The sequence below is a fragment of the Muscardinus avellanarius genome, assembly GCF_963383645.1.
Source record: "Muscardinus avellanarius genome assembly, chromosome: 19".
Lineage (NCBI taxonomy): Eukaryota > Metazoa > Chordata > Mammalia > Rodentia > Gliridae > Muscardinus > Muscardinus avellanarius.
Window position 1 is genome coordinate 20,320,500 of NC_137805.1, and position 27,360 is coordinate 20,347,859.

Below are 27,360 nucleotides of genomic sequence, written 5' to 3' on the forward strand. Positions count from 1 at the left end.
CCCGGCTGGAGGACGCGGAGCCGGCGGCGGCATGTTCTGCGAAAAGGCGCTGGAGCTGGTCCGCGAGCTGCACCGCGCCCCCGACGGGCAGCTGCCCGCCTTCAACGTGAGCGGCCGCGGTCGGGGAGAGGGGCCGCGCGGCGCAGCACAGCCAGTGCGGGGAGCTGCGGCGCCCGCGGGAGCCCCAGCGTGCGGACCGAGGCGCCGCGTGGGCCCTCTCGCCCCGCAGGGCTGTGTGCAGGGCCTTTGTCTAGCCCGATGCCTGGTTGCCTGATCCTAAGTTAGCATTTATCGCCGGCTCGGGCTGCAAAATGTGAAGAAAAGCGGGGCCCGCCGTGCTGGGGCGGTGCAGTGGGGGGCGCTAGCCTCTCTTGGTGAGGGGACAGGGCAGGGGAGCCTCGAACTGGCCTGGGTGCTGGTGCTGGGGCAGTTCTCGAACTTGATGTGCGCTCCAAAACCGGGGATGATGATAATCCCCAACTCATGGTGCAGCGAGGGCTAAATAACGGTGTACGTAGGGATGTCGGAACGATGCCGGGCACACGGGAAGGCTGAGTCCGGTTTTGCTACTCATTTTATTTCTACTACAGTAGCTGCTACTATTACCACTAACGTGTTTGTTCCTAGTTTTCCTTCACAAACGCCTCAAGCAGGGTGCCAAGTGTTTGACCTACATCATATTGTTCTCATAATCTCTTGAGATTTCCATTTTCCCAGCCATGTGTGGAGGCTTGGGGAGATTAAGAATCTTGTTCAGGTGAAACAGCTAGTAGGAAGGATTTGAACCCTGGTGGTGTTGCTCCAGAACCTGCACCCTAAATCCAGGGCTTGACCACTTTCCTGGTCACAGGACACCCATTGTGTGGGTGCCAAGACCATCCTGCCAAGAGAGGGAAGGCACAAACAGAGGTAATAGGGTGCAGCGTGGTAAGTGATACCAAAGAGATGGAGCCGAGCAGCATGGAGGAGAACTGCCAACACTAGCTGGGGCAGAAAAGGGTACTTTTGAGTTGCCATCGGCAAGGAAGAGGCCACACTCAGAAGGGAGTAATACACAAGGTGTGCCTGGCAGGGCATGTGAAGGTGGGTTTGCAGCCTAGAAGAGCTTGGTATTCTTTCATAAGGTGTTTTGAAAGCTGGTGGAGGATTTTAGGGCAGTGATAGAGGAATTTTTGTTTTGTGGAGTTAACATGGCAGCAGTACAGGGAAATGGGTTGAAAAGACAGAATGGAGTCATGTAGTAGACCAGCTATGCCAGGCCAGTATAATTGCAGTACTTTAGAGACTGAGATAGGAGGATTTTAGGTTAAAGGATAGCTTTAGCAACTTGGACCCTGTTTCAAAATAAAAAGGGGTATAGGTCAGAGGTACAACACTTTTCGGTTCAATCCTCGGTACCCACTTATTCCCCATGCCCCCACAGAAAAAAGAGATTATGTGATGGATGCATGTACTCCAAATTGTTAGATCAGTGGTACTTAGATTCATATGGGGATATATATATATATATATATTGTGTGTGTGTTAGTGTGTGTTACTGGGGATTGGACCCAGAGGCATTCTACCTCCAAGCTACCGCCAGCCCTTTCTTATTTTTTGTTTAGAAAGAGGCCTGGCTAGGTTGCTGAAAGTCTTACATTGGTGAGACTGTCCTTAGACCTGTGATTCTCTTGTCTCAGTCTCCCAGGTCCTGGGATTATAGACACATGCCCTCACTCACAGCAGCATGGGGATTTTAGAGACAAATAGGAACTGTAGCTATTAGAACAAGGGTGGATATGGGGTAGATAATGAATGGGACAGACTCAGGAGAATTCTCAGGTAACTGAGTCAACAATATCAGAGTTCAGTTTTTTTTTTAACATTAAAAAGCATCTAATCTGATTATTAGGTCATTTTACAAATGAAAAAATTGAGCCAAAAGGAAATTTTAGATCAGGATGAAGGGACTTGTCTCACACAGGTTCCCTAGATTCCAGTCTCTTGTTCTTTCAGCTGCAGAATAGTTACTTCATTATAGGCCCAGCATGCTGCCACTGCACAAATCTACCTAGCCAGCACATTTACTTACTTACTTATTTGTTATGTGGTACTGGGGATTGAACCCAGGAGCATTCTATTTCTGAGCTACACCACCAGCCCTTTTTATTTTGAAACAGGGTCTTACTAAGTTGCTGAGGCTGGCCTCAGACCTTCTGTCTCAGCTTCCCACGAACTGAGGTTAGACGTACGAGCCACCTTGCCTGGCTAGTTACCTCATTTAAAAGGTGAGGAGAAGCCGGGAGTGGTGATGCACGCTTGTAATCCCAGCATTCAGGAGGCTGCGAATAGAGGATCACAGTTCGAGGACAGCCTCAGCTACTTAGTGATGCCTTGTGCAACTCAGTGAGACTGTTTACAAAATAAAGAATAAAAAAGATAGGGCAGGGGGTGTAGCTCAGAGGTCAAATGCCCCTATGTTACACCTCCAGACCCACACACACACAAAAAAAGTGAGGAGATAACTGAATCTCAGGAGAAATGCTGGAAATGCCGGGCTCTCATTTTAGATATATGGCTCCATACCGGGTCAGTGAGGTAGCTATTTTGGAGATTGTCACGCATGTGAGGAAGCTGGCCCAAAGGGACTTCTCCAAACAGGAGCTGGTAGGTTTGCCATAGAATCTGGCTTTTCGTTCCTTTAGCACTTTTTACTTAGATTTTTTTTTTTTTTTTTTTTTTTTTTTTTTTTTTGGTGGTACTGGGGGTGGAACCCAGAGGCTTTCTACCTCCGGGCTCTACTCCCAGACCTATTTTTATATTTTATTTGGAAACAGGGTCTCACTAAGTTGCTGAGAGCCTCACTAAGTAGCTGAGGCTGGCTTTGAACCTGTGAGCTCCTCCTGTCTCAGCCTCCCAAGCACAAGGACTACAAGTGTGGGCCACCACGCCCGGCCTTACTCAGATTTTAAGATTAATACTTGTTTACCACTTTTAGGGGACCCTAGATTCTTAGAAGTTATAAAATCACTGTCTTCAAGGTCTTAATTCCTTGGAGCGCCTTTTGTACCTTTTGTTTTGTTAGTGTCTTCCAGTGACACTACTTGCTAGGCAGCCGACTGCAGCCTGGAATACTGAGCCTGCAGAGGCTGGCCTTAAACAAGCTGAGCAGAGGAAAGACAACAGCTCTCTGAGAGGCCGCAGTTTTCAGGAATCACATGGTGTATAATTACAAAGCACCAATAAAAATTCTAAAAATACCAAGCAGAATCACATGGTGATTCATACCTAAGATCCTTGCCACTTGGGAGGAAAGGCAGGAGAATCACAAGTTTGAGGCAAGCCTTTGCAACTTAGTGAGACCCTGTCTCAAAAAAAGAAAAAATCATCCCTTCAGTTGATTTTTTTTCTTTTAGAGTTGGGGCTTTAAAATCTCTTTGGAGGTGGTGGGACGCTGGGGATTGAACCTAGGGATGTTCTTGAACTACACCACCAGCTTTTTTTTTTTTTTTTTTTTTTTTGGTACTGGGGATGGAACCCAGGGCCATTCTACCTCTGAGCTATACCTCCAGCCCTATTTTTCATTATTTTGAAACAGGGTCTGAGTTGTAGAGGGCCTCACTAAGTAGCTGAGGCTGGCCACGAGCCCGGATCCTCCTCTCTCAGCCTTCCACATGCTGGGATTACAGGTGTGCGCCACCACCCCAGCTCGCCACCAGCTCTTTTTATTTTGAGATGGTGTCTCCCTAGGTTGGCCTTGCACTTGAGTTCCTGTCTCAGCCTTACTAATATCTGGGAAATGTATACATCTTTAACTGTTCTCTGACCAGGATTCTATAAAACCTTGTTCCCTTCTGTAGCTGCTTCCCACTCCCAGTTTTTGGCAACCGGGGATTTGCTTTATCTGACTATAGCTATATTTGTACTTTTTACCTATTGCTGGATTCAATGTGCCATGAATTAGCAATTTTTTTTTCTGTAAAGAGCTAAATGGAATTGTATAGTCTGTACTCTTGTGACTACCCTTTGTACTCATTATAACATTTAAGGTTGGACTTAAGATCATTCCTTTCATTGTGCCTGTGTGTGCGTGAGCGTCACTGGGGATGGAACCCAGGAGCATTCTACCTCTGAGCTACACCCCCAGCCCTAATTTTTATTCTTTATTTTTGAAACAGGGTCTCACTGAGTTGCAAAGGGCCTCACTAAGTAGCTGAAGTTGTCTTCGAACTGCGATCCTCCTGTCTCAGCCTCCCAAATGCTGGGATTAAAAGCGTGCGCCACCACGCCCAGCTTGTCTTACCCATTTTTAAGTGTGAGTTTTGGTGGCATTAATCATATTTCCCTTGTGGTCAAATCATCACCACCGTCTCTAAAGCCTTTTCATAGCCAGGGATGGTGTTGTATACCTATGATCCCAGTACTTGGGAGGCTAAGATAGGAGGATTGTAGATTCGAGGATGACCTCAGCAAGTAGTGAGATTCTTATCAACCTACCAAGACCTTGTTTCAAAATAAAAATAAAATAGGGCTGGAGATGTAGCTTGGAGGTAGAATGCCTCTGAGTTCAATTCCCAGTACCAAGAAATAAAACCTTTCCATCACCCCAAATGGAAACTCTGTCACCATCAAGAAATAACTCCCTAGCTGGGCTTGGTGGCTCACGCTTGTAGTACCAGTGCCTGGGAGGCTGAGATGGGAGGATGTCACAGGTTTGGAGCCAGACTCGACTACTTACTGCGGCTCTCAGCAACTCAGTGAGACCCTGTTTCCAAATAAAGAATAAAAAAATAGGGCTGGGAGTGTAGTGCTGGAAAAAAAAAAAGAAGGAAGGAAGGAAAAGAAATAACTCTATCTCCCTTTTCCTATAGTTCCAGATAGCTTCTCGACCACTACTTGTCTCAGTTGATTTGTTTGTTTGTTTGTTTGTTTGTTTGTTTGTTTGTTTGTTTGTTGGTAGTAGAGGTTGAACCCAGAGGGCATTCTATCTCCAAGCCACTTTTTTTTACTCAGCCATTTTTTTTACCTTATTTTTTTATTTTAGAGTGTGTGTTTTATCCTTCCTTCCTTCTTTCTTTCCTTCCTCCCTTCCTTCCTTTCTTTCTTTATTTTTTGTTGGTACTAGGGATGGAACCCTTCTACCTCCAGGCTATACTTCCAGACCTTTTTTTTTTTTTTTTTGAAACAGGGTCTCTTAAGCCAGCAAGGAAACCTTTGTGACCTTCATGATCCTCCTGTCTGCGCCTCCCAAGCCTGCACCACCACCCAGGCTCTTTTATTTTAATTATGCTACCTTTTATTATTTTATAATATGTTTCAAAAAATGCCATTACAGTTTCCTTAAGTGTTCTATAAGACCCTCCATCCCCTCCCTCCCTTCCTTCCTTTCTTCCTTTCCTTCCTTCTTTCTTTCTTCTTTCTTTTTTTGGCAGTACTACAGATGGAACCCAGGGGCATTCTACTTCTGAGCAATACCAGCCCTATTTTTTCTTCTTTATTTTGAAACAGGGTCTGACTGAGTTGCAAAGGGCCTCACCAAGTAGCTGAGGCTGTCTGCAAACCTATCCTCCTGTCTCAGCCTCCTGAATGCTGGGCTTACAAGCGTGCGCCACCATGCCTGGCAATTTTATTATGTTGAAACAGTCTAAGTTGCTAAGGCTTAGTCCTCTCAGCCTCCCAAATACTGGGATTACAGGTGTGTGCTCCATGCCCAGCTCAATGAATGGCTTGTGCTTGTTTCAGAGAAGTGAAATCATACGGTGGTTTTCATTTTTTGTCTCCCGTCTTTCACTGTATGACAAAGTTTTCAAGCTTGCCCATGTAGCACCTATCAGTACCTATGGCTGAATGGTAATTTCATTGGGTGGATCTACCACATTTGATGTATCCGTCCGTCAGTCCATGGTCATTTGATTTGTTTTTACTTTTTAACTATTATGAATAATGTTGCTAAAAAACATTTGTGTGCAGGTTTTTGTGCAAACTTGCTTTCAGTTTGCTTGGATATCTACCTAGGAGTGGAATTGCTGGATCGTCCGTAATTACATGTTTAACTTTGTTAGGAACCATTGGATTGTTTTTCAGAGGGCTATACCATTTTATGTCCCTAAGAATGAGTAGGGGAATAAATGAATGTGTATCAATATCACTTTATGTGTTTTAGGAGGATGGAATCAGACAAGTTCTGGAGGAGATGAAAGCTTTATATGAACAAAACCAGTCTGATGTGTAAGTTTTGATAAACTGATATTTTAAAACAATTTAAGAAGGGCCGGATGTGGTGGCGCACGCTTGTAATCCTAGCATTCTTGGGAGGCTGAGACGGGAGGATTGTGGTTCTTGGGTTAGCCTCAGCTACTTAGTGAGGCCCTTTGCAACTCAGTGAGACACTTTCCAAATAAAGAATAAAAATTAGGGCAGGGTGTGTCACTAGGAGGTAGAATGCCCCTGGGTTCCACCTTCAGTTTAAAAAAAAAAAAAAAAGCGAACAGAAGAATAAGGACGTGAATGTGAGGAGGGGATTGAACCCAGGGGCACTCTACCTCTGAGCAACACCCCAGCCCTATTTTAATGCTTTATTTTGGAACTCACTAAATTGTGGAGGGCCTCACAAAGTTGCTGAGGGTGGCCACACACTTGTAATCTTCCTGTCACAGCCTCCCAAGTAAAGACGCTGTGAGCAGGGCACAGTCTCCAATCCCAGTGCAAGGGACGCTTGCAGGGTCCAGGCCAGTTCCAGTTGCTTAGTGAGACCTTCTTTCAAAATGAAAAGGGCTGGGAGTGTACCTCAGAGATAGAGTCCCACTTGATTCAATTCCTAGTGTCACATGAAAAAGAAGAAGAAGGAGAAGGAGAAGGAAGAGGAGGAGGAGGGGGAGGGGGAGGAGGAGGAGGAGGAGGAGGAGGAGGAGACCACGACATATTTGAGGTGTGGCCCAAATAGGGTCTGGTCCAGTGGAGGAATACTTTTCTTGTATTTGCACTATTTGCAGAATCTTTTAATTCTGTGTCCTGCCTTTCTAGTTTTTCTGTTGGGGTAAAAACATTGTTACCAGTTTCTGGTAAAATTATTTGTGGAAAGAAATTAATTTCTTTTTAATCATTCATGTGTAAATAAGAACTTTTTTGCAGTACTAGGGGGGATTGAACGCAGCATCATTCTACCTCCAAGCTACATCCCAACCCTATTTTATTTTTATTTTGAAACAGGGTCTCACTAAGTTGCTGAGACTAGCTTTAAACCTGTGGCCCTCCTGCCCCAGTCTTCCAAGTACTGGTATTATAGGCATGTGCTACTGTGCCCAGCTTTGTGAGGTCTTTGCTTTGTATAGTGCCATGTCAGGTGTATGGCATTTGTACCCTTTTTTTTTTATAATACAGAGCACATTGCAAGAAATTTGGAGAATAAACCAATTTCTTAGCGTGGCAGATATGCTTAGAACTGAGGGATAGCTTGGTGGTAGAGCACTTACCTAATGTGCTTGAGGCCCTATGTTCGAGCCCCAGCACCACAAAAACTGATGGCAAAAATAGATCCTTGAACACGAGATAGGATGGGGCATGGTGTCATTCTTGTTCCTCTGGTTCCTTTCAATTAAAGCTCCAATGTAGATTCTTATAAATTCTGTACATCTAGTTGAGAAGTGTAATACTTAATGTACTATCTAAAGATATGTGCTTTTTTTTAATAGGTGCAAACCAAAGTTTTCTCCTTCTCTGTAAATAACACTGAAATACAGTACATAGGACACGTTTGTGAGAATGAAGGGCCATCTTGCCGGCGTGTCTTTTAGCTTTATTATAATGAGCATTTGGGGAGACCTCTTCTAATCATAGGAATAAAAGTGTTGGGTTTGTTTCTTATGTTAGCATATAAAGGAATTTCAAAACCATAATGTCCGTTGTACAAAAGTGCTAATTACCAAATGGTTAAAATGTGTCTGACAGTATTATCCTAAGCAAATTATTTTACTTTTCATTTTATATCTAACCTACTAATAAAGACACTGATTTGGAGGTAATTTGTTTAGATAAATTGCTGCTACTCATAAGCGGATTGAAACAAGCTGGGTCAGTAGTTGTCCTTGAGACTTTTACCTACACTGGAATTTACACTTGATTCTTTTTGGCTCTTTTAACATTTGTCAGGAATGAAGCAAAGTCACATGGGCGGAATGATCTGATCCCAACCATCAAATTTCGGCACTGGTCTCTGTTGAGAAATCGACGCTGCACTGTAGCATACTTGTATGTTTCTCGGTTTTGCTCAGGGTGGCAGGGAGCCCGGGGTAGTTCCTATAGTTTGGCTTCCTGAGAAACCTCTTCTTTCTTTTCTGACCTGTCTTTCCCTCTTTTCCTCCCTCCTCTCCCCTCCCCTCTCTTCCCTCTCTTCCTTTTTTTTTTCCTTGTGTGTAGTGCTAGGGATTGAACCCAAGGGCATTCTAACTCCAAGCTAAACCCCTATTCCTATTTTATTTTTATTTTGAGAGAAGGTCTCACTAAGTCACCGAGGGCCTTGCTGAGTTGCTCAGGCTGGCAGTGAACTGCCACCCTTCTGCCTCAGCTTCCCACGTCCTAGGATTACCAGCATGAGCCACCATGTCTGGCTCTGGGTAACCTTTTCAAATAGTCATCAGAAAATCTTAAATTTGTCTTTCTTTAAGCATTCTAAGTTCTTTTCTATTTTTAAAACTTTTTATTGTAAAATAATTTTTACCTGGGTGGGGTGGCAAACGCCTTGCAATCCCAGTACTAGAGGATCACAGGCTCAAGAACAGCCTCAACATGTAGTAAGAGTCTCATCCACCTAGCAAGACCTTGTTTCTTAATAAAAATAAAGTAGCTGGGGTGTAGCTCGGAGGTAGAATGCCCCTGGGTTCCATCCCTAGACCACACACACCCAGAGTCGTACGGTCCATCAAAGGAGGGGTAGTGCTGACTGACCCACAGAGACCTCCTGTCCTCTTGGTTCTCAGTGTTTGCCACAGGCTCATCCTGTTGTGTCTTTGCTATGCTATTTTGGGACATCATCACATTTTACCTCTGATTACTTAGAATTTGTACTCTTTTCCTTCTATCTCTAAGAAAGTCAGAGGTGAGCAGTGCCTTCATGGCCTGTGTTCAGCCCATCCCTTGTGTCTTCCCAAAGATGTCTTGTTGCAGTTGGTTTGTTTCTACCAAGGGGCCAAAGAACATCCCCACAGCTCATGCAGGTGGGTGTCTCGAGTCTCTTCTTCAGAACACCTGGTAATGCCGGCTCCTCCTCCTCCACGTCCCAGGTATGACCGGTTGCTTCGGGTCAGAGCACTCAGGTGGGAGTATGGCAGCATCCTGCCGAGTGACGTACGATTTCACATGTCTGCTGAAGAAGTAAGTTAGCGCTGCTCAAGGCAATGGGAAGGCTGAACTGGGATTCTTTAGAACACTGTTTGTGTTTCTCTTTGTTTTTAACACGTGTTCTTTAAGTTTTGGCCTGCTTTTATCGTGTATATACTGTGTTGGGAAACGTAGTAGGGAGTGATTCTAAATGCTCTGTGGGAAATTCTGTACTTGCATAACAGAATAGAGTCCCATGATGTTCTGTTAGTCTTCTCGTCTGTCCTTGAACCAGTCTCACGGTGGTAATTACTGTAACTTTATGTTTTGAGCAAGTATTTCCATCTTGTTCTTTTTCAAGTGCTTCAGCTACTTTTTTTGGCCCTTCACCTTTCCAGGTAAATTTCAGACTCAATTCTAAATTTTACAATCAGTTTTCAGATTCCATTTTGGGGAAAGTTGAGATTTTGATTGAGATTGAATTTACTCTACAGATCACTTGTTATTATTATGGAACTGAATCATCCATCCCATCTGTGACATGGCATCCATTCCACATGTGTGTCTTCTTTTATTAAAAAAAAAAAAAAAAAAGATGCCGGGCATGGTGGCGCATGCTTGTAATCCTGACATTCAGGAAGCTGAGACCGGAGGATCGCTGTTCACAGACAACCTCAGCTTCTTAGGCAGGCCCTTTGCAACTCAGGGAGACCCTGTTTCAAAAATTAAAAGACTGAAAAATAGGGCTGGAAGTGTAGCTCAGAGGTAGAATGGCCCCTGGGTTTCATCCCCAGTACTGCAAAAAAAAAAAAAAGCCAGGCTTGTTGGTGCACGCTTGTAATCCCCGCACTTGGGAGACGGAGACAGGAGGATCACGCAGGTTTGAAGCCAGCCTCGCTGGCTTAAGAGTCCCTGTTTACAAATAAAAATATAAAAATAGGTCTGGAAGTGTAGTCCGGAGGTAGAAAGGTTTCCAGGAACCCCAGTACCACTCAAAAACAAAACAAAAAAATGTGCCAGGCATGGTGGCACACACAATCTCAATACTTGGGAGGTTGAAACAAGAATCAAAGATTTGAGGTCAGCCTCCATAACTTAGCGAGATCCTGTTTCAAAATAAAAATTAAGAATGGAACAAGATGTTTAGCTCAGTGGTAGAATGCTACTTAATTCAAGTACCACAAGAGAAAGAGAGAGGGAGGGAGGGGGGGGGAGAGGGGGGGGACAGCCAGATTTGATGAAGTACATTTCACACACTATGAATTTTATCTTTTTTTTTTTTTTTTTTTTTTTTGTGGTACTGGAGGTGGAACCCAGAGGCTTTCTACCTCCGGGCTACACTCCCAGACCTATTTTATATTTTATTTGGAAACAGGGTCTCACTAAGTTGCTGAGAGCCTCACTAAGTAGCTGAGGCTGGCTTTGAACCAGCGCGATCCTCCTGTCTCAGCCTCCCAAGCGCAGGGATTACAAGCGTGCGCCACCACACACGGCTGAATTTTATCATTTTAAAGTGCATGTACAGATGTGGCCTTTTGCCTCCTGTACTTAGCAGAAGTCTTTAAGGTTCATCTTCGTGGTAATTTATCAGAACTTTATTTCTTATTATAGCAGAATAACATTCCACTGTATGGATATGCATATTCACAGAGCAGCTAATGGACAGGGGTTGTTTTCTCAAAAATCTTAAAGTTTACAGAAATGGCACCAATGCTACTTCATAATTATATTTTAAAATTCTGAGAAGTTGTCTTTTTTAACAGTTCTGTTTCTAGTTAAACATGTTCCTTAAGGACTTTTTGTTTTTAGTACTAGGGATTGAACCCAGGCGCATTCTACCTCTGAACGGTACCCCATCCCTATTTTATTTTTTATTTTGAAACAGGATCTCACTAAGTTGATGAAGTCCTCACTAAATGGCCGAGGCTGGCCCCAAACCTGCAATCCTCCTGTCTCAGCCTCTCAAGTACTGGGATTATGCTCCTGTGCTACACGCCCAACTGTGCCTTTGGCTTTGATTTAAGTATTCTGAAATGTAAACTTTGTGAGAGCAGAGATTTTTTTATCTTGCCTAAACACCCAAAACAGTGGGTACTTAGAAGATAATCAGTAATATTTGTAGAGCCAGGCATGATGGGACATGCCTATAATCACAGTAGTTTGAGAGGCTGAGACAGGAGGATTATAGATTCCAGGAGAGCCTTAGCAATATAGCTAGACTCAGCAACCTAGAGAGACCCTATTTCAATATAAGAAATAAGCCGGGCGAGGTGGCGCACGCTTGTAATCCCAGCGCTTGGGAGGCTGAGACAGGAGGATCGCACAGGTTCAAAGCCAGCCTCAGCTACTTAGTGAGGCTCTCGGCAACTTAGTGAGACCCTGTTTCCAAATAAAGTATAAAACACCTCTGGGCGTATAGCCCGGAGGTAGAAAAGCCCCCTGGGTTCCACCCCCAGTATCATCAAAAACAAACAAAAAACAAAATAAATAAAATAGGGCTGGGGGAGTAGCTCAGCAGTAGAATGCCTCTGGGTTTAATCCCCAGTATCATACACACAAAAAATTTTGTAGTATAAATGAATGGTTACTATAAAGATCCATGATGAAGTGTGTGCTGTCTCCAAAGGGATGAATACAAAATCCGGGCATATTTCCCATAATTTTACCAAATGGCTATCTTTTTGTTTGCAGATTGAGTGGTTCAATAATTATAAAAAGTCCCTTGCTACTTACATGAGGTCACTGGGAGGAGATGAAGGATTGGACATTACACAGGATATGAAACCTCCTAAAAGTTTATATATTGAAGTATGTATAACTGTGTGTGTGTGTGTGTGTGTGTGTGTGTGTGTGTGTGTGTGTGCACGCACATGCCCACATGCGTGCATGTTAGTGATCAAACCCAGGGACATTCTGCTTCCAAGCTGTATCCCAGCCCTTTTTATTTTTTTTTTATATTCTTTTTTTTTTTTTTTTTTTTGTAGTACTGAAGATGGAATCCAGGGGCATTCTACCTCCAAGCTCTACCCCCAGCCCTATTTTTTATTCTTTATTTTGAAACAGGGTCTCACTGAGTTGCAAAGGGCCTCACTAAGTAGCTGAGGCAATCCGCAAACGGTGATCCTCCTGTCTCAGCCTCCCAGATGCTGGGATGACAAGTGTGCGCCATCACATCTGGCCCTTTATTTTTTGTTTTGAAACAGGACCGTGCTTGTTGCTGAGGGTCTTCCTAAGTTGCTGAGACTGGCCTCAAACCTATGACCCTCCTGTCTCAGTCCCCCAAGTGCTGGGATTACAGATGTGTACCACTGTGTCTGGCTATGTAACTTCTTTAGAGTGTTGGCGATACTACTTATCTAAGAGGAGGTGCATATATAAATATGCATTAACTTCTATTTAAAAATAAAGGAAGTAAGCCCAGCATGGTGGCGCACACTTGTAATCCCAACATTTGAGAGGCTGAGACAGGAGAATCATGGGTCAAGGACAGCTTCAGCTACTTATTGAGTCCCTTTGCAACTCAGTGAGACCCTGTTTCAAGATAAAGGATAAAGCCGGGCGTGGTGGTGCACGCTTATAATTCCCACGCTTGGGAGGCTGAGACAGGATATCACATGTTTTGAAGCCAGCCTCAGCTACTTAGTGAGGCTCTCAGCAATTTAGGGAGACCCTGTTTCCAAATAAAATATAAAATACATCTGGGAGCATAGCCTGGAGGTAGAAAGCCCTGGATTTTAACCCCAGTACCACCATGCCCGCCTTATTCTCTATTTTTTGAAACAGGGTGTCACTGAGTTGCAGAGGGCCTCACTAAGTAGCTGAGGCTGTCCTTGAACCCCAATCCTCCTGTCTCAGTCTTCTAGATGCTGGGATTACAAGCATGCACCACCATACCCAGCTCCGGTTTTGATTCTTAATTTGGAAACAGGGTCTCACTGAGTTTCAAAGGGCTTTACTAAGTAGCTGAGGCTGTCCTCAAACCACGATCCTCCTGTCTCAGCTTCAAGTACTGGGATTACAAGCATGTACCACCATAGCTGGCTAGATTATGTTTTTAAAGGAATCTTAATTTGTAGAAATAGATGCCAAATAATTCGAATGTGAGTGGGAAGGAGGAACATCAGTTTGGCCACTTATGAATAGTTGCTGAAGCTGCTTGAAGGGAATCTGGAGTGTATTTATATTCTCTTTCCTTGGGATATGTTTCAGGTTTTCTTTTTATTTATTTACTTTTTTTATTTTTAAATAATTTTTTTTATTAGTGCACTGTATTCATACATCATAATGGGATAAAAAAATACTTTTGTAGACATACATGCACATATCACCCAGTTAGCCCCTACCCGATCCCACCCCGTTCCCTCCCCATCCCTCCTTCCCATGCTTGGCTTAGTGGTTGACATCTAGTATTATAGCAATTTATCCAAAATTAACAATGATAATCTCACATAACAGTTTCATTTGTCTGATACCAAGCTTTTGATGACTTAAAGATAACATTTCAATATTTCTTTTTGCTTTCTTTCTTACCAGAGAATATTTTCTTCTTTTCTTTTTTTTAGGTGAAACTATCATACATTTATTTATTTATTTTTCAGAAAAAAATCTATCCTAATATGGAATATGGATTCTAGATACCCAAAACGATCTTGAAAAAGAATAATGCTAGAAGATGTATATTTTCTGATTTCAAACCATATAAAGCTACAATAATTGAAACAGTGTAGTACTGTTATAAAGGCAGACATATAAACCATTGGAGTTAAAAGCCTAGAGATAAATTCTTCCATATATTGTCCTTTTTTTTTTTTTTTTTTTTTTTTTTTTTTTTTTTTTTTTTTTTTTTTGCGGGTCTGGGGATGGAACCCAGGGACTTTTGACCTCCAAGCTATACCCCTTGCCCTATTTTTTATTCTTTATTTTGAAACCGGGTCTCCCTGAGTTGCAGAGGGCCTCACTAAGTAGCTGAGGCTGTCCGCGAACTGTGATCCTCCAGGTCTCAGCCTCCCGAATAATAATTACATGAAAAAGAATAAAATTGGACCCTTACCTAACACCATATACAAATATTAACTCAAAATAGATAAAAGACCTAAATATAAATCTTAAGACTATAAACTTTTAGAAGAAAATCTGGGTCATAAAACCTCGCAACATTGAAATTGGCAGTGATTTCTTGGATATGATTTCAATGGCACAGGCAACAGAACGGTAAACAAACTCCCTAAAGAATAAAAAAAATTGTATATCCAAAGACAATGTAAACAGAGTTAAAAGTTACTGATAGAATGGGATAAAATATTTCCAAATGCTATATCTGAAGGTATATTAATATTCCAACTAGAAATCCTAAAAATTAGCAACAATAAAAGCAAACAATACAATTTAGAGATAGGAAAAAGACTAACATAAATAATGAATCTCCACAGATAACCAATCTTAGTTGTCTGTTGGATGGAAAATCTTGTTTCTCTGGTTCTGGTATGTGTTACCTATTTCTTCTTTGTAGTTAATCTCTTTGAGTATTTTCTCTAGTGCTGGTTTTGAAGACATAAATTCCTTCAGTTTCTGTTTGTTGTGGAAGCTTCTTATTTCCCCATCTAATTTCATAGAAAGTTTTGCTGGGTAGAAAATTTTTGGCTGGAAGTTGTTTTCTTTCAGAGTTTGGAATATGTTACTCCAAGCCCTTCTGGCTAATTCATGACTTGGTTTGGGAAGTCTGGAGTGATTCTAATTGGTTTGCCTCTGAATGTCACTTGGCCCTTTGTTTTTGTTGCCTTTAAGATTCTCTGCTTGGCTTCCACATTGGTCATTTTGACAATTATGTGGCGTGGGGATCCTCTTCTTCGATCCTGTCTAAAGGGAGTTCTATAAGCTTCCTGGACCTGTGTATCGACCTCTTGCTCTACGTTTGGAAAATTTTCTGCTATTACTTCCTTGAAGAGATTGTTGATCCCTTTGGTTTCACCTTTTCCCTCCTCTATTCCAATTATTCTTAGGTTAGCTCTCTTAAAATGAGCCCATATTTCTTCAATGTCAGATTCCTGCTGTCGGATTTTTTTTTTTTTCTAAATTAGAAACTATGCGTTCATTTTTGAAGTGATCATCTTCTAAGAGCGAGATTCTATTCTCCATGTGGTCTAATCGGTTGTTTGTACTTTGAATTGAGGCCTTTACTTCATTAATTGCATCCTTTATCTCTTTTTGGCTCTCTGAATTCTTTTCGAAACACCTATTATTTCTACAGTTATTTTCCTGATTTGATCTTCTAGAAATCTCTGAATTTCTGTTTTATCAGGTTCTGATGTTGTGGGGTTGTGGGCATTCATTGCTCCAGTATTATTCCTCTTTCCCATGATTTTGGAAGTTTGTGCCTTCTCTGGGTTCTTCCCTTGGGTCACTACGACTTCACTTAAGGTGCTCTGGATCTCGAGTCTGTGGTATCTCAGTCCCCACTACTCCTTTACTGGGTTGTATCACAGAGTCTCAGACCCAGGGAGTCGATAGAAGCTGCTTTAGACTATGGGGGTTGCCAGGTTGGGCGTTCTCCTATGGTGTGATATCTCTGCCACCGCCACTCCCCCACTGGGTCAAGTCCCTGGGAGTGTATGTAGTACTGGGATTTCTCCTCTGGGGCCACAATTTGACTCACTGTTGTTGAGTGCGCTGATGGAGCTGTAGTGGACTCGGTGAATTCGCTGCTGCTGCCGTCGCCAGTGACAATATGGCGCCGTTGTTACGCCCTCGGCCGTGAGGCTGGCGTATTTCTTCTCTGTTTTTGAGCTCTGCTCTGAGTCCCTGCAGGGTGTGCTGAGCCCAGCCCCTGGGAGATTTAGACGCTCCCTGCGCCGAAAAATCTGCCAAATTCTGCCCGGCTGTTACGCAGCGGCTCACCTTGGCTCTCTGTCCGCCGCTCCTCTCTGGAGCCTGGTGGGCTGTTGAGTGCATTGGTCTGGTGCCGTCCAGTAAATTTGCCGCTGCTGCCGGCAGTAAGGCGCTGCTACCGCGTCCTCAGGCGTGAGGCCGGCGTATCTCCTCTGTGACTCTGAGCTCTGTTCTGAGTCCCCTTTCTCTCTGGGGCCTGGTGCTGCAAGGGAAGATGGCGTGCCGCTCCGCTCCACACCGCGGCTCTGGCTGCAGCACGCGGTCTGGTTTCTTTCTGGTGTCTCGTTTTTCCAGCCCTCTTTTACTCTGTCCCTTGTAATTAAATTTTTTTGTTTCTCTGCTGATGGTGGTTTCTGGCTATGAAAGGCGCTGATTTTGTGGTAATAGAGATTGGTTGTTAGCGGGGTTCGTAAGCCCCGCTTTTCTCCGTCGCCATCTTCCCGGAAGTCCCTCAGGTTTTCTTAATGAGGGTCTAGGGTTGGAGCTGCAGCTCATGGTCCAGCTTATGCTTCACACCCAGAGTCCCTGGGCACAAGTCCTAGAAAGCCACCCTCACTGAACACACAGTAAAGTCTGCTTAAATAAGTAAATAGGTGGTAGGAGAGATTTTTCTAGAACAGTATATTTTATACCATGTTTAAGAGTGATCATACAACATGATAAAATTATCTGAAAAGTAGGAGATTGTTAGAGTTGGCTTTCCCGGAAGGCAGCTGCAGTTTGATATCAGTTCTGATACTCAGAATCAGCGCTAGGCTGAATTCTCATAAAAGATGAAGCAGTGTTCCTTATTTCCTGGGGCAGCACTCACTGCTAGTCTCACCAGGGGTGCCTTGGGGTGTCTCCACGGCTGCACTTGTGGCCGTCAGAAGACTGCCTCAGTCCACCTTCCGTCTAAGACCTGAGCCCAGTTTCTGTCACCTGAGGATGTTCCTCCATGGTGTACTGTCAGGTGTTCCCAAGAGAGTGAATGTTGAAGGAGACTGGAAGAATCTCTTCCAAAACCAGAAATTGGGCACTCTGTCCTGTTCTCAGGTACTGATACTCTATGCATGGGATCTAATGAATCAGACGAGCATATCCTAATGTATTCTTTGTGGGTAGATATTTGCAGGATTTGTGGGGGGAAGGATCCAACAGTGGCTTCCTTTACCTAGTGCCTTGGGTGATCTCGTTCTCCAGCACTGGCACACATGCATATTCAGACACTTTGCCATTCTTTCTTCCATCAAAGCAGAACAGTTGGGACCATCAGAGTACCACAGTAGGCGGGGCGTGGTAGTACACACTTGTAATCCCAGTATTGGGAGGTTGAAACTGGAAGATTGCAGTTCGTATCCAGCCTCAGCTACATAGTGAGGCCCTTTGCAACTCAGTGAGACCCTGTTTCAAAATAAGGAATAAAAAATAGGGCTGGTGGTGGTGTAGCTCAGAGGTAGAATGTTCCTGGGTTCCATCCCCAGCACCACATACACAAAAAAAGAATGCCGCAGTGGTCGTATTGGGCATAAGTACAGAGAGGGAATAGATGGAAATCCTAATACATATACTACACAGGTTTTTAACTCCTGTTTTCTTGGTCACTGCATAGTAAAAAAATAAGTTGGGTGTGGTGGTGTGCTTCTGCAGTCCCATCTACTTGGGAGGCTGAGGTGGGATGATTCTTTGAAACTAGGAGTTCAAGACCATTGTAGGCAACATAGCAAGACCCCATCCCCCCAAAAAAAGACCCCTCCCCCTCCAGGTTTAGATAAAAGTATGTTTTCCTTTCAGGTGCGTTGTCTGAAAGATTATGGAGAATTTGAAGTTGATGATGATGGCACTTCAGTCTTGTTAAAAAAAAACAGCCAGGTATCTTTTTCTGTTTTTATTTTACGCATTCGTTGTAATTGTATGTGATAGTAGAGCATGCATAACATTCTGGCTCCTGGTTTTCCTGATGTCCCTCTTCCTTATTTCTGTCTGGTCTCCACACTGGGAAAACACGTGCACCTCCAGCTTCACCCTTTTTCCTGAACTTGACATGGTTTTGATCTTTATGGTTGAGTAAAACTCCTTTGTGTGGACACACCACATTTTCATTATCCGTTCACCCGTTTAAGACACCTGCCCTGGTTCTGTGACTTGGCTCTGTGACTTGTGCTGCCATAAAGATGGATATGCATGTATCACTGTAGCATTCTTACTTTAATGCTTCTGGGAAGATACCAAGGAGTGGCATATCAGGATTTCCAGTCATACCAACAATGTGTAAACGCTCCTTTCTTCCACATCCTCGCATTTATTATTACTTGCTTGTTTAGTACTGGGGAATGAATTCAGAGGTGTTCTACCTCTGAGCTGTACTCCAGCCTTTTTGTTTTTGTTTTTAATTTTGAAACAGTTTTGCTAAGTTGGTCTTGAGGTTGGTCTTGAACCTATGGGCTTCCTGTCTCAGTCTCCCAAGTAGTGTGCCACTGTGCCTGGGTTTTGTGTGTGTGTGTGTGTGTGTGTGTGTGTGTGTGTGTGTGATTGGAGATTGCACCCTGGGCATTTTACCTCTGAGCTACACCCCAGACCTATTTTTTAATTTTATTTTATTTTGAAACAAGATCTCATTAAGTTGCTGATGGCCTCACTACTTTGCTGAGGCTGGCCACGAACCATCTGTGACCATCATGTCTCAGTCTTCCATCTGCTGGGATTACAAGCGTGTGCCACCATGCCTCGCTGTTATTTGTTTTTTTAATGACTGCTATTCTAGTTGGAGTGAAATGAAATTTCTGTAGTTTTGATTTGCAATTCCCTGATTGCTAAGGCTGTTGAACATTATTTTATATATATTTTTGACCACTTGTATTTCTTCTTTTGAGAAATATCAATAAATTTTCCATTTATTGATTGGGTTATCTGAGGGGGTTGGGTGTGGAGTTGTATGAAATCTTTTTTATTTTTGGCATTGCTGTGGACGGAACCAGGGCATTCTGCCTCCAAACTATACCCCCAGCCCTGTTTGGTTTTTTTTTTGTTTGTTTGTTTGTTTTGCGGGTCTGGGGATGGAACTCAGAAGCATTCGACCTACACCTCCTGGCCTATTTTTGTATTCTTTATTTTGAAACTGGGTCTCACTGAGTTGCAGAGGGTCTGGCTAAGTAACTGAGGCTGTCCGTGAACCGCGATCCTCCGTTCTCAGCCTCCCAAATGCTGGGATTACAAGCGTGCGCCACCACGCCTGGCTTTCGGCCCTGTTTTATTCTTTACTTTGAAACAGGGTCTCACTGAATTGCAGAGGGTCTCACCTAAGTAGCTGAGGCTGGTCACGAGCCTGCAGTCCTACTGTCTTGACCTCCCAAATGGTGGTATTACATGCCTGGTTATTTTTACATATTCTGAATATTAATCTGCCAGAGTAGTGGCTGGCCGAGATTTTCTCCCATTCAGTAGGCTTTCTTCATGATCTTGATTATTCCCTTTGCTGTGTCCCACTTATTAATTGTATTTTTAATGACTGCTATTCTAGTTGGAATGAAATTAAATTTCTGTAGTTTTGATTTGCAATTCCCTGAGCTTTAGGGGTCTATGGAGGAAGTCTGCCTCTGCCTCTATGTCAGAGAGTTGGTCTTCTCCTAAATTTCTGGCCTGGTTTCTAGGTGTCTGGTCCATTTTAAGTAAACTTTTTATGTGAGATTGGGATGGGGTCCCCTCTGTAGATGGATCTGCAGTTTCCCTTTTCTCTTGTAGAGGGACGGGGCTTCTGTTTACTGTTACCCTTGGAGCCTTCACTTCCTACAGCAGATGTTGACTGTTTTGTTCTATTTTACTTTTTTGTGTTGCTAGGGGTCCGGGCATGGTGGCGCATGCTTGTAATTACAGCATTCGGGAGGCTGAGACTGGAGGATCGTGGTTTGCTGACAGCCTCAGCTACTTAGTGAGGCCCTCCACAACTTAGACCCCGTTTCAAAATAAAGAATAAAAAACAGGGCTGGGGATGTAGCTCTGAGGTAAAATGCCCCTGGGTTCCATCCCCAGTACCACACACACAAAAAAGATGATGATGAATTAATGCTGCCATAAACTTCATTTTATTTCTGGAGGATCCAGCCAGAAACTGAGTTCACAGGAGGAGATAAAGAAAGATATGTGAAGCCAGGCATGGTGGCACATGCCTATAATCTCAGTACTTTGGGAGGCTGAGACAGGCGCATCACAGGCTCAAGGACAGCCTCAGCAATGCAGTGAGACTCTCAGCAACCTATTGAGACCCTATTTCAAAACAAAAAAATAAGCCAGGCGTGGTGGCATATGCTTGTAATCCCAGTACTTGGGAGGCTGAGACAGGAGGATCACGCAGGAGGTTAGAAGCCAGCCTCAGTTACTTAGTGAGGCTCTCGGCAATCTAGTGAGATCTTGTTTCAAAACAAAAAATTAAAAAAAAAAAAATAAGCCTGGCGGTGTAGCTCAGAGCTAGAATATCTCCGGGTTCAATCCCGAGTCCCACAAAAATAAATATTAAAAAATATAGCCAGGCATGGTGTCGCATGCTTGTAATCTCCACGCTTGGGAGGCTGAGACAGGAGGATCGTGCAGGTTCAAAGCCAGCCGTTCTGGCTTAGAAGACCGTTTCCAAATAAAAAGTATAAAATAGGTCTGGGAGCGTAGCCCGGAGGTAGAAGGGTTTCCAGGAACCCCAGTACAATAAATAAATAAATAATAAATAAATAAATAAGGAATCAGTTTCAGTTGATTATAAGCAGCTGCTGCCCCCCCCCCCTTTTTGTACTATGGATTGAATCCAAGGTCATTCTACCTCCAAGCCATATCTCCAGCCCTTTTTGTTACCATTATCATCATCATCATTTTATTTTGGTAATGGTCTTGCTCATTGCCGAGGGTCTCACCAAGTTGCTGGGCTGGCTTCAGCCCTGCGACCCTCCTGTCCTAGCCTCCGAGTACGAGCATCACAGGGAAGTGCCACGCTGGACCAGCTAATGATGCATAATGGGATTTAATTCTTTCTCCGTCATTTCTCTCCCTCTCCTCCTGCAGCACTTTTTGCCTCGCTGGAAGTGTGAGCAGCTCATCAGGCAAGGAGTTCTGGAGCACGTCCTGTCGTGACTGCATCCTGCTGTGACTCCTGTTGTGGCTGCGTCCCGTGGACCAGAGGCCTGCCTGGGCCTGCAGCTGCACCCAGCTCCTGGATGTGTGTAGACTTCAGCTTCTCCTCCCTCTTTGACTTTGACAGGCATGCTTTATGATAACTACGAAGGGATAGGCGAAGCTCAGTGGTAGTGCACTTGCCTTGCACGTGTAAGGCCCTGGGTTCCATCCCCAGCACCTCCAATAAATAGATGAAAAGATAACCAAGACCCTTGGCTAAGGACAGAATTCGCTCTTAAGGACTTTGTTATTCGCCGTTCTTCCTGTCCGTTTTGTAAATGCCTTATCTATGTGTCGTCATAACATTCCCACACTTTTCAGGATGCTTTTATAAACGAAAGTGAAAGTTCTTTCTTTGGAATATTTTTTCAGAAAGAGAGTCTTAGCTGTGCAGCGGAAGGCAGGTCCCGTGCACCCTGAGTGTTTATGGCAGTGCGCACATCATTCATGCCAGGCCAGACTTTCAGGGTTCAGGGCTCCAGATCACTTGGGTGGGTGAAGATGACTGGAAAATTTCCACTTTCCTCTAAAGTGCAGTGGTATGCTGACTTAGCACCCGCTGTTTGGGAAAGACAGGGAAGTAAGTAGGAGGGTCTTTTATTTGATATTGGAAAATATTTTTACCGTTTATTCCGGTCCATCTGGCTAGAGGCTTATCAATTTGATTAATCTTCTAAAAGGACCAGCCTTTGATTTTATTGATTTCCTCTATTGTTTGAGCACCAGACTTTATCTTGGCAAAAATGTAGTGAGGAATGTGGCTGTGGCCATCATACTTGTTACAAGGCAGCAGTGAGGCCAGGCTTCACCTGTGCCCGCAGCTGCTGCCTTCCTTCGTCCCTTGTTTCCTGCAGTAATCTTCATTATTTCCTTTGGTTTCTTTTTGCTGTTGTTTCCTAGTTAAGGTGGAAACTGTGATCACTGATTTGAGATCGTGTGTGTGTGTGTGTGTGTGTGTGTGTGTGTGTGTGTGTGTGTGTTACTAGGGATTGAACCCAGCGGTGTTCTACTCTGAGCTATACCTCCAGCACTATTTTATTGTTTAATTTCAAGACAGAAAGTTGTGGAGGGCCTGGCTAAGGTGCTGGCGCTGACCACCGACCTGAGATCCTATCTCAGCCTCCCAATTCTGGGATAACAGGCGTGTACTACCATGTCTGGCTATTTGGGATCTTTTCTAATTTTTTTTTCCTTTGTGGTAGTGAGAATGGAACCCAGGCACATTCTACCTCCAAGCTACACCACCAGCCCTATTTTTTTATTCTTTATTTGGAAACAGGGTCTCACTGAGTTGCAAAGGGCCTCACTAAGTAGCTGAGGCTGTCCATGAACCACAGTCCTCCTGTTTCAGCCTCCGAAATGCTGGGATTACAAGCGTACGCCACCACACCCGGCTTCTAATATGTGTTTGCACTCAGAATTTCCTTCTAAGTAATGCTGTGACTTTGCCTCACAAATTTTTGATATATTGTTTTAATTTCTGTTTAGTTCTAAATATTTTCTAATTTCATCCAGGCATAGTGGCACATGTGTGTAATCCCAGTACTTGGGAGGCTGAGAGAGGAGGACTGTAGATTCAAGGCCAATCTCATCAATGTAGCAGGACCCTGTTTCTAAATAAAAAATAATGCCGGGTGTGGTTCGGGAGGCTGAGACTAGAGGATTGCGGTTCATGGACAACCTCAGCTACTTAGTGAGACCCTCCACAACTTAGTGAGACCCTGTTTCAAAAAAAAATAAAGAATAAAAAATAGGACAGGGGGTGTAGCTTGGAGGTAAAATGCCCCCAGGTTCCATCCCCACATCCGCAAAAAAGGGGGAGGGGGCTGAGGCTATAGCTTGGACGTAGAGTGCCCCTGGGTTCAACCTCCAGCACCAAAACAAAAATGCATGTTTTTTCTAAATTTTTTCCTAACTTCTTTGCTCCCTGAGTTATTTAGTATCTTCAGTTTCTAAGCATTTGGGGACTTTCCAGCTATCATTGTGGTCCTGATTTTTTTTTTTTTTTTTTTTTTTTTTTTTTTTTTTTTGTGGGTCTGGGGATGGAACCCAGGGGCATTCAACCTCTGAGCTACACCTCCTGCCCTGTTTTTTTTTATTCTTTATTTTGAAACCAGGTCTCACTGAGTTGCAGAGGGCCTCACTAAGTAGCTGAGGCTGTCTGTGAATCACGGTCCACCTGTCTCAGCCTCCCAAATGCTGGGATTACAAGTGTGCGCTGTCACGCCTTGCTCTATTTTATTTTTACTTGGAAGCAGTGTCTCTAAGTTGCTGAGAGCCTCACTGATGTGCTGAGGCTCGCTTCCAACCCGTCATCCTCCTAAGTACTAGGATTACAGGCCTGTACCACCACGTTTGGCTACTTTATAAACTCCTGGGTTCAATTCCCAGTATCACACCAAAAAATAAAAAATCACTAAGAAACACCCCATAATTTTAGTTGGGTGTGATGGTGTATGTGCCTGTAATCTCAGTACTTGGGGGCTGAGACGGGGATTGCAGATTAGAAGCCAACCACAGCAATTTAGCAAGACTGTTTAAAAAAAAATAGCCAGGTGTGGTGGTGCATGTTTATAATCCCAGCATTTGGGAGGCTGAGACAGGAAGATCTAGGTTTGCAACCAGCCTCGGCTACTTAGTGGGACCCTCCACAACTTAGACCCTGTTTCAAAATAAAGAATAAAAAATAGGGCTAGGGGTGGAGATTGGAGATAGAATGCTCCTGGGTTCCATCCCCAGTACCGCAAAATAAATAAATAAAAAACAGGGCTGGGGGTGTAGCTTGGAGTTAGATGTCTCTGGATTGAAAAACCACTACCACAAAAATTTTTTTTAAACATAAGTTTAATAGAAAAGAATTTTATTACAAATACAGTGATGGTTCATAGTACAGTAGTGCATTCAATAAACCAGATGGCCATAAGTTGTATTTCAGGTATAAAACTATATTTTTTTTAACATATGTACAACTTCCAGTGTGAGGACATTTCAGTGAGGGCAAGACTGCATTTGCAACAAATACCGTCATCCCTGAGTCCACAGATGGAGAAGCTCTGCCCAGATATCCCCTGGGGAGCAACCCACCCCTTTACCTCTGAACAGAGCCTTCTGGAATGCATGTGTGTCCTCATTGGGAGCTCAGGTCATCCAAGCCCACAGCAGTAACCGTAGACAATTTACCCTTCCCAGACATGTATTTAACCACTCTTATCTTTTGTTGAGAGCCCAGCCCCCAAATCTGGTTCTCATCAGTGAGTATCAAAACTGGATATAGCATCAGGAAATTACCCAGGACCTTCAGTAAGAGCGTGGTCTACCACACCGTTTCTGTTTTCCCAGCATCTGGCACACAGTGGGTATTTGTTTGTGGAGTGAGCCAGGCATGGTGGTGTACACCTGAAATCCCAGTACTTGGGAGGCCGAGATAGGAGCACAGGCTTTGAGGATAGTCTCAGCAACTTAGTGAGACTCTGTTACAAAATAAAATAGTGCTACGGGTATAGCTCAGACTAGAATGCCCCTGGGCTCAATCCCTAGTACCAGCACACACAAATGTGTCTGAAGAGGCATAAACAATGAACCACAGGAAATTATGGCATCAGAGTGGCTTGATTTTTGAAAGATGCTCCTTGAGCTGGGTGTGATGGAATACATTCCAAGTTCCAAGCTAGCCTGGACCACCTAGTAAACCCCGTCTCAAGACGTAAAAACAAAAAGGCTGGGGATGGAACTTAGTGGTAGAACATCCCTGGGTTCAATCCTAGTACCACACACAAAAAAGGCCTTAGAGTGAGTCCTAGGACACGAGCAGCCTTTCACACAGCTAGCGATGCTGAGGCAATCTTGCAGATCAGTTTGTTGAGGGCTCGAACTTTCTCTTCCAAGACTCGGTTCTTCTTCTCGGCCCCACGTTGCTTCTCTTCGGTGACTTGAAGCTCTTTCATGAGGTGAGCATTTTCCACGTAGAGCTCCTTGAGCAGCAGGTCAGACTTGATGCTCTTCTCAAACTAGAGGGGCGAGAGCCGTGCTTTGCTTGGAATCCAGTACAGAAAAGCTGTGAGACCTGCCTGCCTTCCTACCTTTCTTCCAACTTGGGATTCTTAGAGGTCTGACACAAATACTGGGTGTAATGGCAGTTTTCATTCCCTGGCATAAGGGAGGAAATTGAGACTCTACAATGGTGTAGAATTTTAAATTTTTCTTGAGACCTTTTTTTTTTGCCCTGAAACAGACTTTAAAAGTAAAAAAAAAAAAAAAGAAAAAAAGGCCAGGTAGGGTGGCACATGCCTGTGATCCCAGTACTCGGGAAACGAGATAGGAGATACAGATTTGAGGCCAGCCTTAGCAACTTAGTGAGGCTATCAGAAACAGTGAGGCCCGGTTTGGGGGGGAAAAAAAAAAAAAAACTTCCAAGAGTGCCAAGAATGATTTGGCTATGCTGTGTTGACTGGCACTATGTCTGCCTGGACACTGGGCACTTAGTGGCCACCACACCAGGGCAGGGTGGCTTGGGCACTGGTGTGGGCTGCCTAGGAGGCCCATGGAAACACTGCAGACAGGGGAAAGCGGGCATGGGGGACCCGTGGCCAGCACATGGCTGGGGGCACATGCAGAACGGGGGTCAGGAGGGGCACTGGGAAGGGTCTCGATGGGGAGAACTTGGATGCCACTTTAAAAGCCCTGCCTTTACTTCCCAAGGAAGGATAGGAGCGTGGCCATGTTTTAAAAGTGGCTGCTGCCCTGTGCTGAACAGAGGGCACAGAAGCTGCAGTTGGAAGTGGCTGGGTCCTGTGTCCACTCTGAAAGTGGTGCTATGAGCAAGATGGGGTCACGGGGTGGGGGGGGTCTGGTCCTGGGCCTAAGCCCGTGGCAGGACACGGCAGCCAGGTGACAGATGCTCAGATAGCTCTGAAAGGCATTTCTGTAAGAGGAATGGAGAACTGGGGCAGGGTGAGGAGCTCCTGAAGTCTGTGCCCTGGGGACAGCGAGGAGAATGCAGGACCTAGCCAGTGCTGAGATGGGGAGGGGACAAGAGACTCTCCCTGGGTGTGTCTGCTCTCCATGCAAGATCACTGTGGAGGGGAGGAGGGGTGCCAGCCTCCAGGAGCCAGGGAGAAGGACAAGACAGTGAGGGGCAGGAGCCACGGGGTTTAACCACAACTAAGGCTTTGCCAGCAAGAAGTCAGATGGCATGAGTACAGGGAGACGCTGGGAGGGCACGTGGCCAGGCCCAACTGAGCGAGGGACATGGGAGGCCCCCATGGGACCAGCACAGAAACCTTCCACGAGACAAATGTCCAGTCGGACTCGCTCAGGATACCTTGGGTAAGTCTAGGTGCACTTGGTCACTATGGGAGAAAATGCTCTTCCAGATTTCTACATCTCTAGTTTCTTGAAGCAGTGTATGGGGCTGCTGGGTGTCCAGGCCTCTCCTGCTTAGCTGTGCTGTCCCGTCCGGCTGCTCCACCAGTCCGCCACAGCACACTTCCTGGCCACGCTGCCAGTGTCTCACCCCCTGCGCCAGGCAGCTACACCTCCCCTTGCCTTTACTAATGCCTCTGCTCCTGAGAGCTTCCCAAAGCACTTTCCCCTGGTATGATTTCACTGAAAACATAAAGCTTGTCATGTTCTCGTACTAAAACCTCCCAGTGGCTTCTAAATGCAATTAAAACTCACAGGATACACCCGACAAGTTTAGCCTCCCTTAGCGATACCCTGGTGGCCACCTCCGCGCACCTTCAAATGCGCCATGCTCTGTCCCCTCCAAGAACATCCACCAGGGCTCCATCTGCCCGCAATGCAAGCTCTCTCAAGTTCACCTGCTTCTGCTGGGGACACAGCTGGGCCCACCCAAGTTGGGCCGTGGGTGTGGGCTGCAGGGCCTCTCCTTAGAGCCCCACACCCGTCTCCATTCCAGCCCCTCAGTGGGCTCATGGTCAAGGTGCCTATGCTCCTGGAGCCTGCCTCTGGCTCAGGTCTATGCGTCTCGGTTTACCCAGAGCCTCAGCCTACAGCAGGTGCTGGGGCGCCACTGACAGCCAGCAA

The 27,360-nt window shown here is 44.6% G+C and overlaps 2 protein-coding genes across 4 annotated transcripts in view; one reads left to right on the forward strand and one right to left on the reverse strand.

Annotated features, from left to right (window-relative positions):
* Positions 1-31: 31 nt before the first annotated feature.
* On the forward strand, positions 32-21,273 carry GINS1 (GINS complex subunit 1; the record flags this gene model as incomplete). 3 transcript variants are annotated; one of them, XM_080716747.1, is made up of 7 exons in its annotated part: positions 32-106; positions 6,143-6,207; positions 8,128-8,226; positions 9,258-9,348; positions 11,986-12,102; positions 17,953-18,030; positions 21,205-21,273. In XM_080716747.1, the coding sequence occupies 7 exons, from the start codon at positions 32-34 to the stop codon at positions 21,271-21,273; spliced, it is 594 nt and encodes a 197-aa protein (XP_080572873.1). The 3 variants fall into 3 exon arrangements, with proteins under 3 accessions (XP_080572873.1, XP_080572874.1, XP_080572875.1); XM_080716748.1 differs by lacking the exon at positions 11,986-12,102; XM_080716749.1 differs by lacking the exons at positions 6,143-6,207; positions 8,128-8,226; positions 9,258-9,348.
* Positions 21,274-25,130: 3,857 nt separating this feature from the next.
* Positions 25,131-27,360, reverse strand: part of NINL (ninein like) — a gene marked incomplete at its 3' end in the record, with an annotated part of 47,804 nt that continues 45,574 nt past the window's right edge. Inside the window, exon 24 of the mRNA XM_080716454.1 lies at positions 25,131-25,322. Coding sequence (XP_080572580.1) covers positions 25,131-25,322 — 192 coding nt within the window. The remainder of the gene's footprint in view (positions 25,323-27,360) is intronic.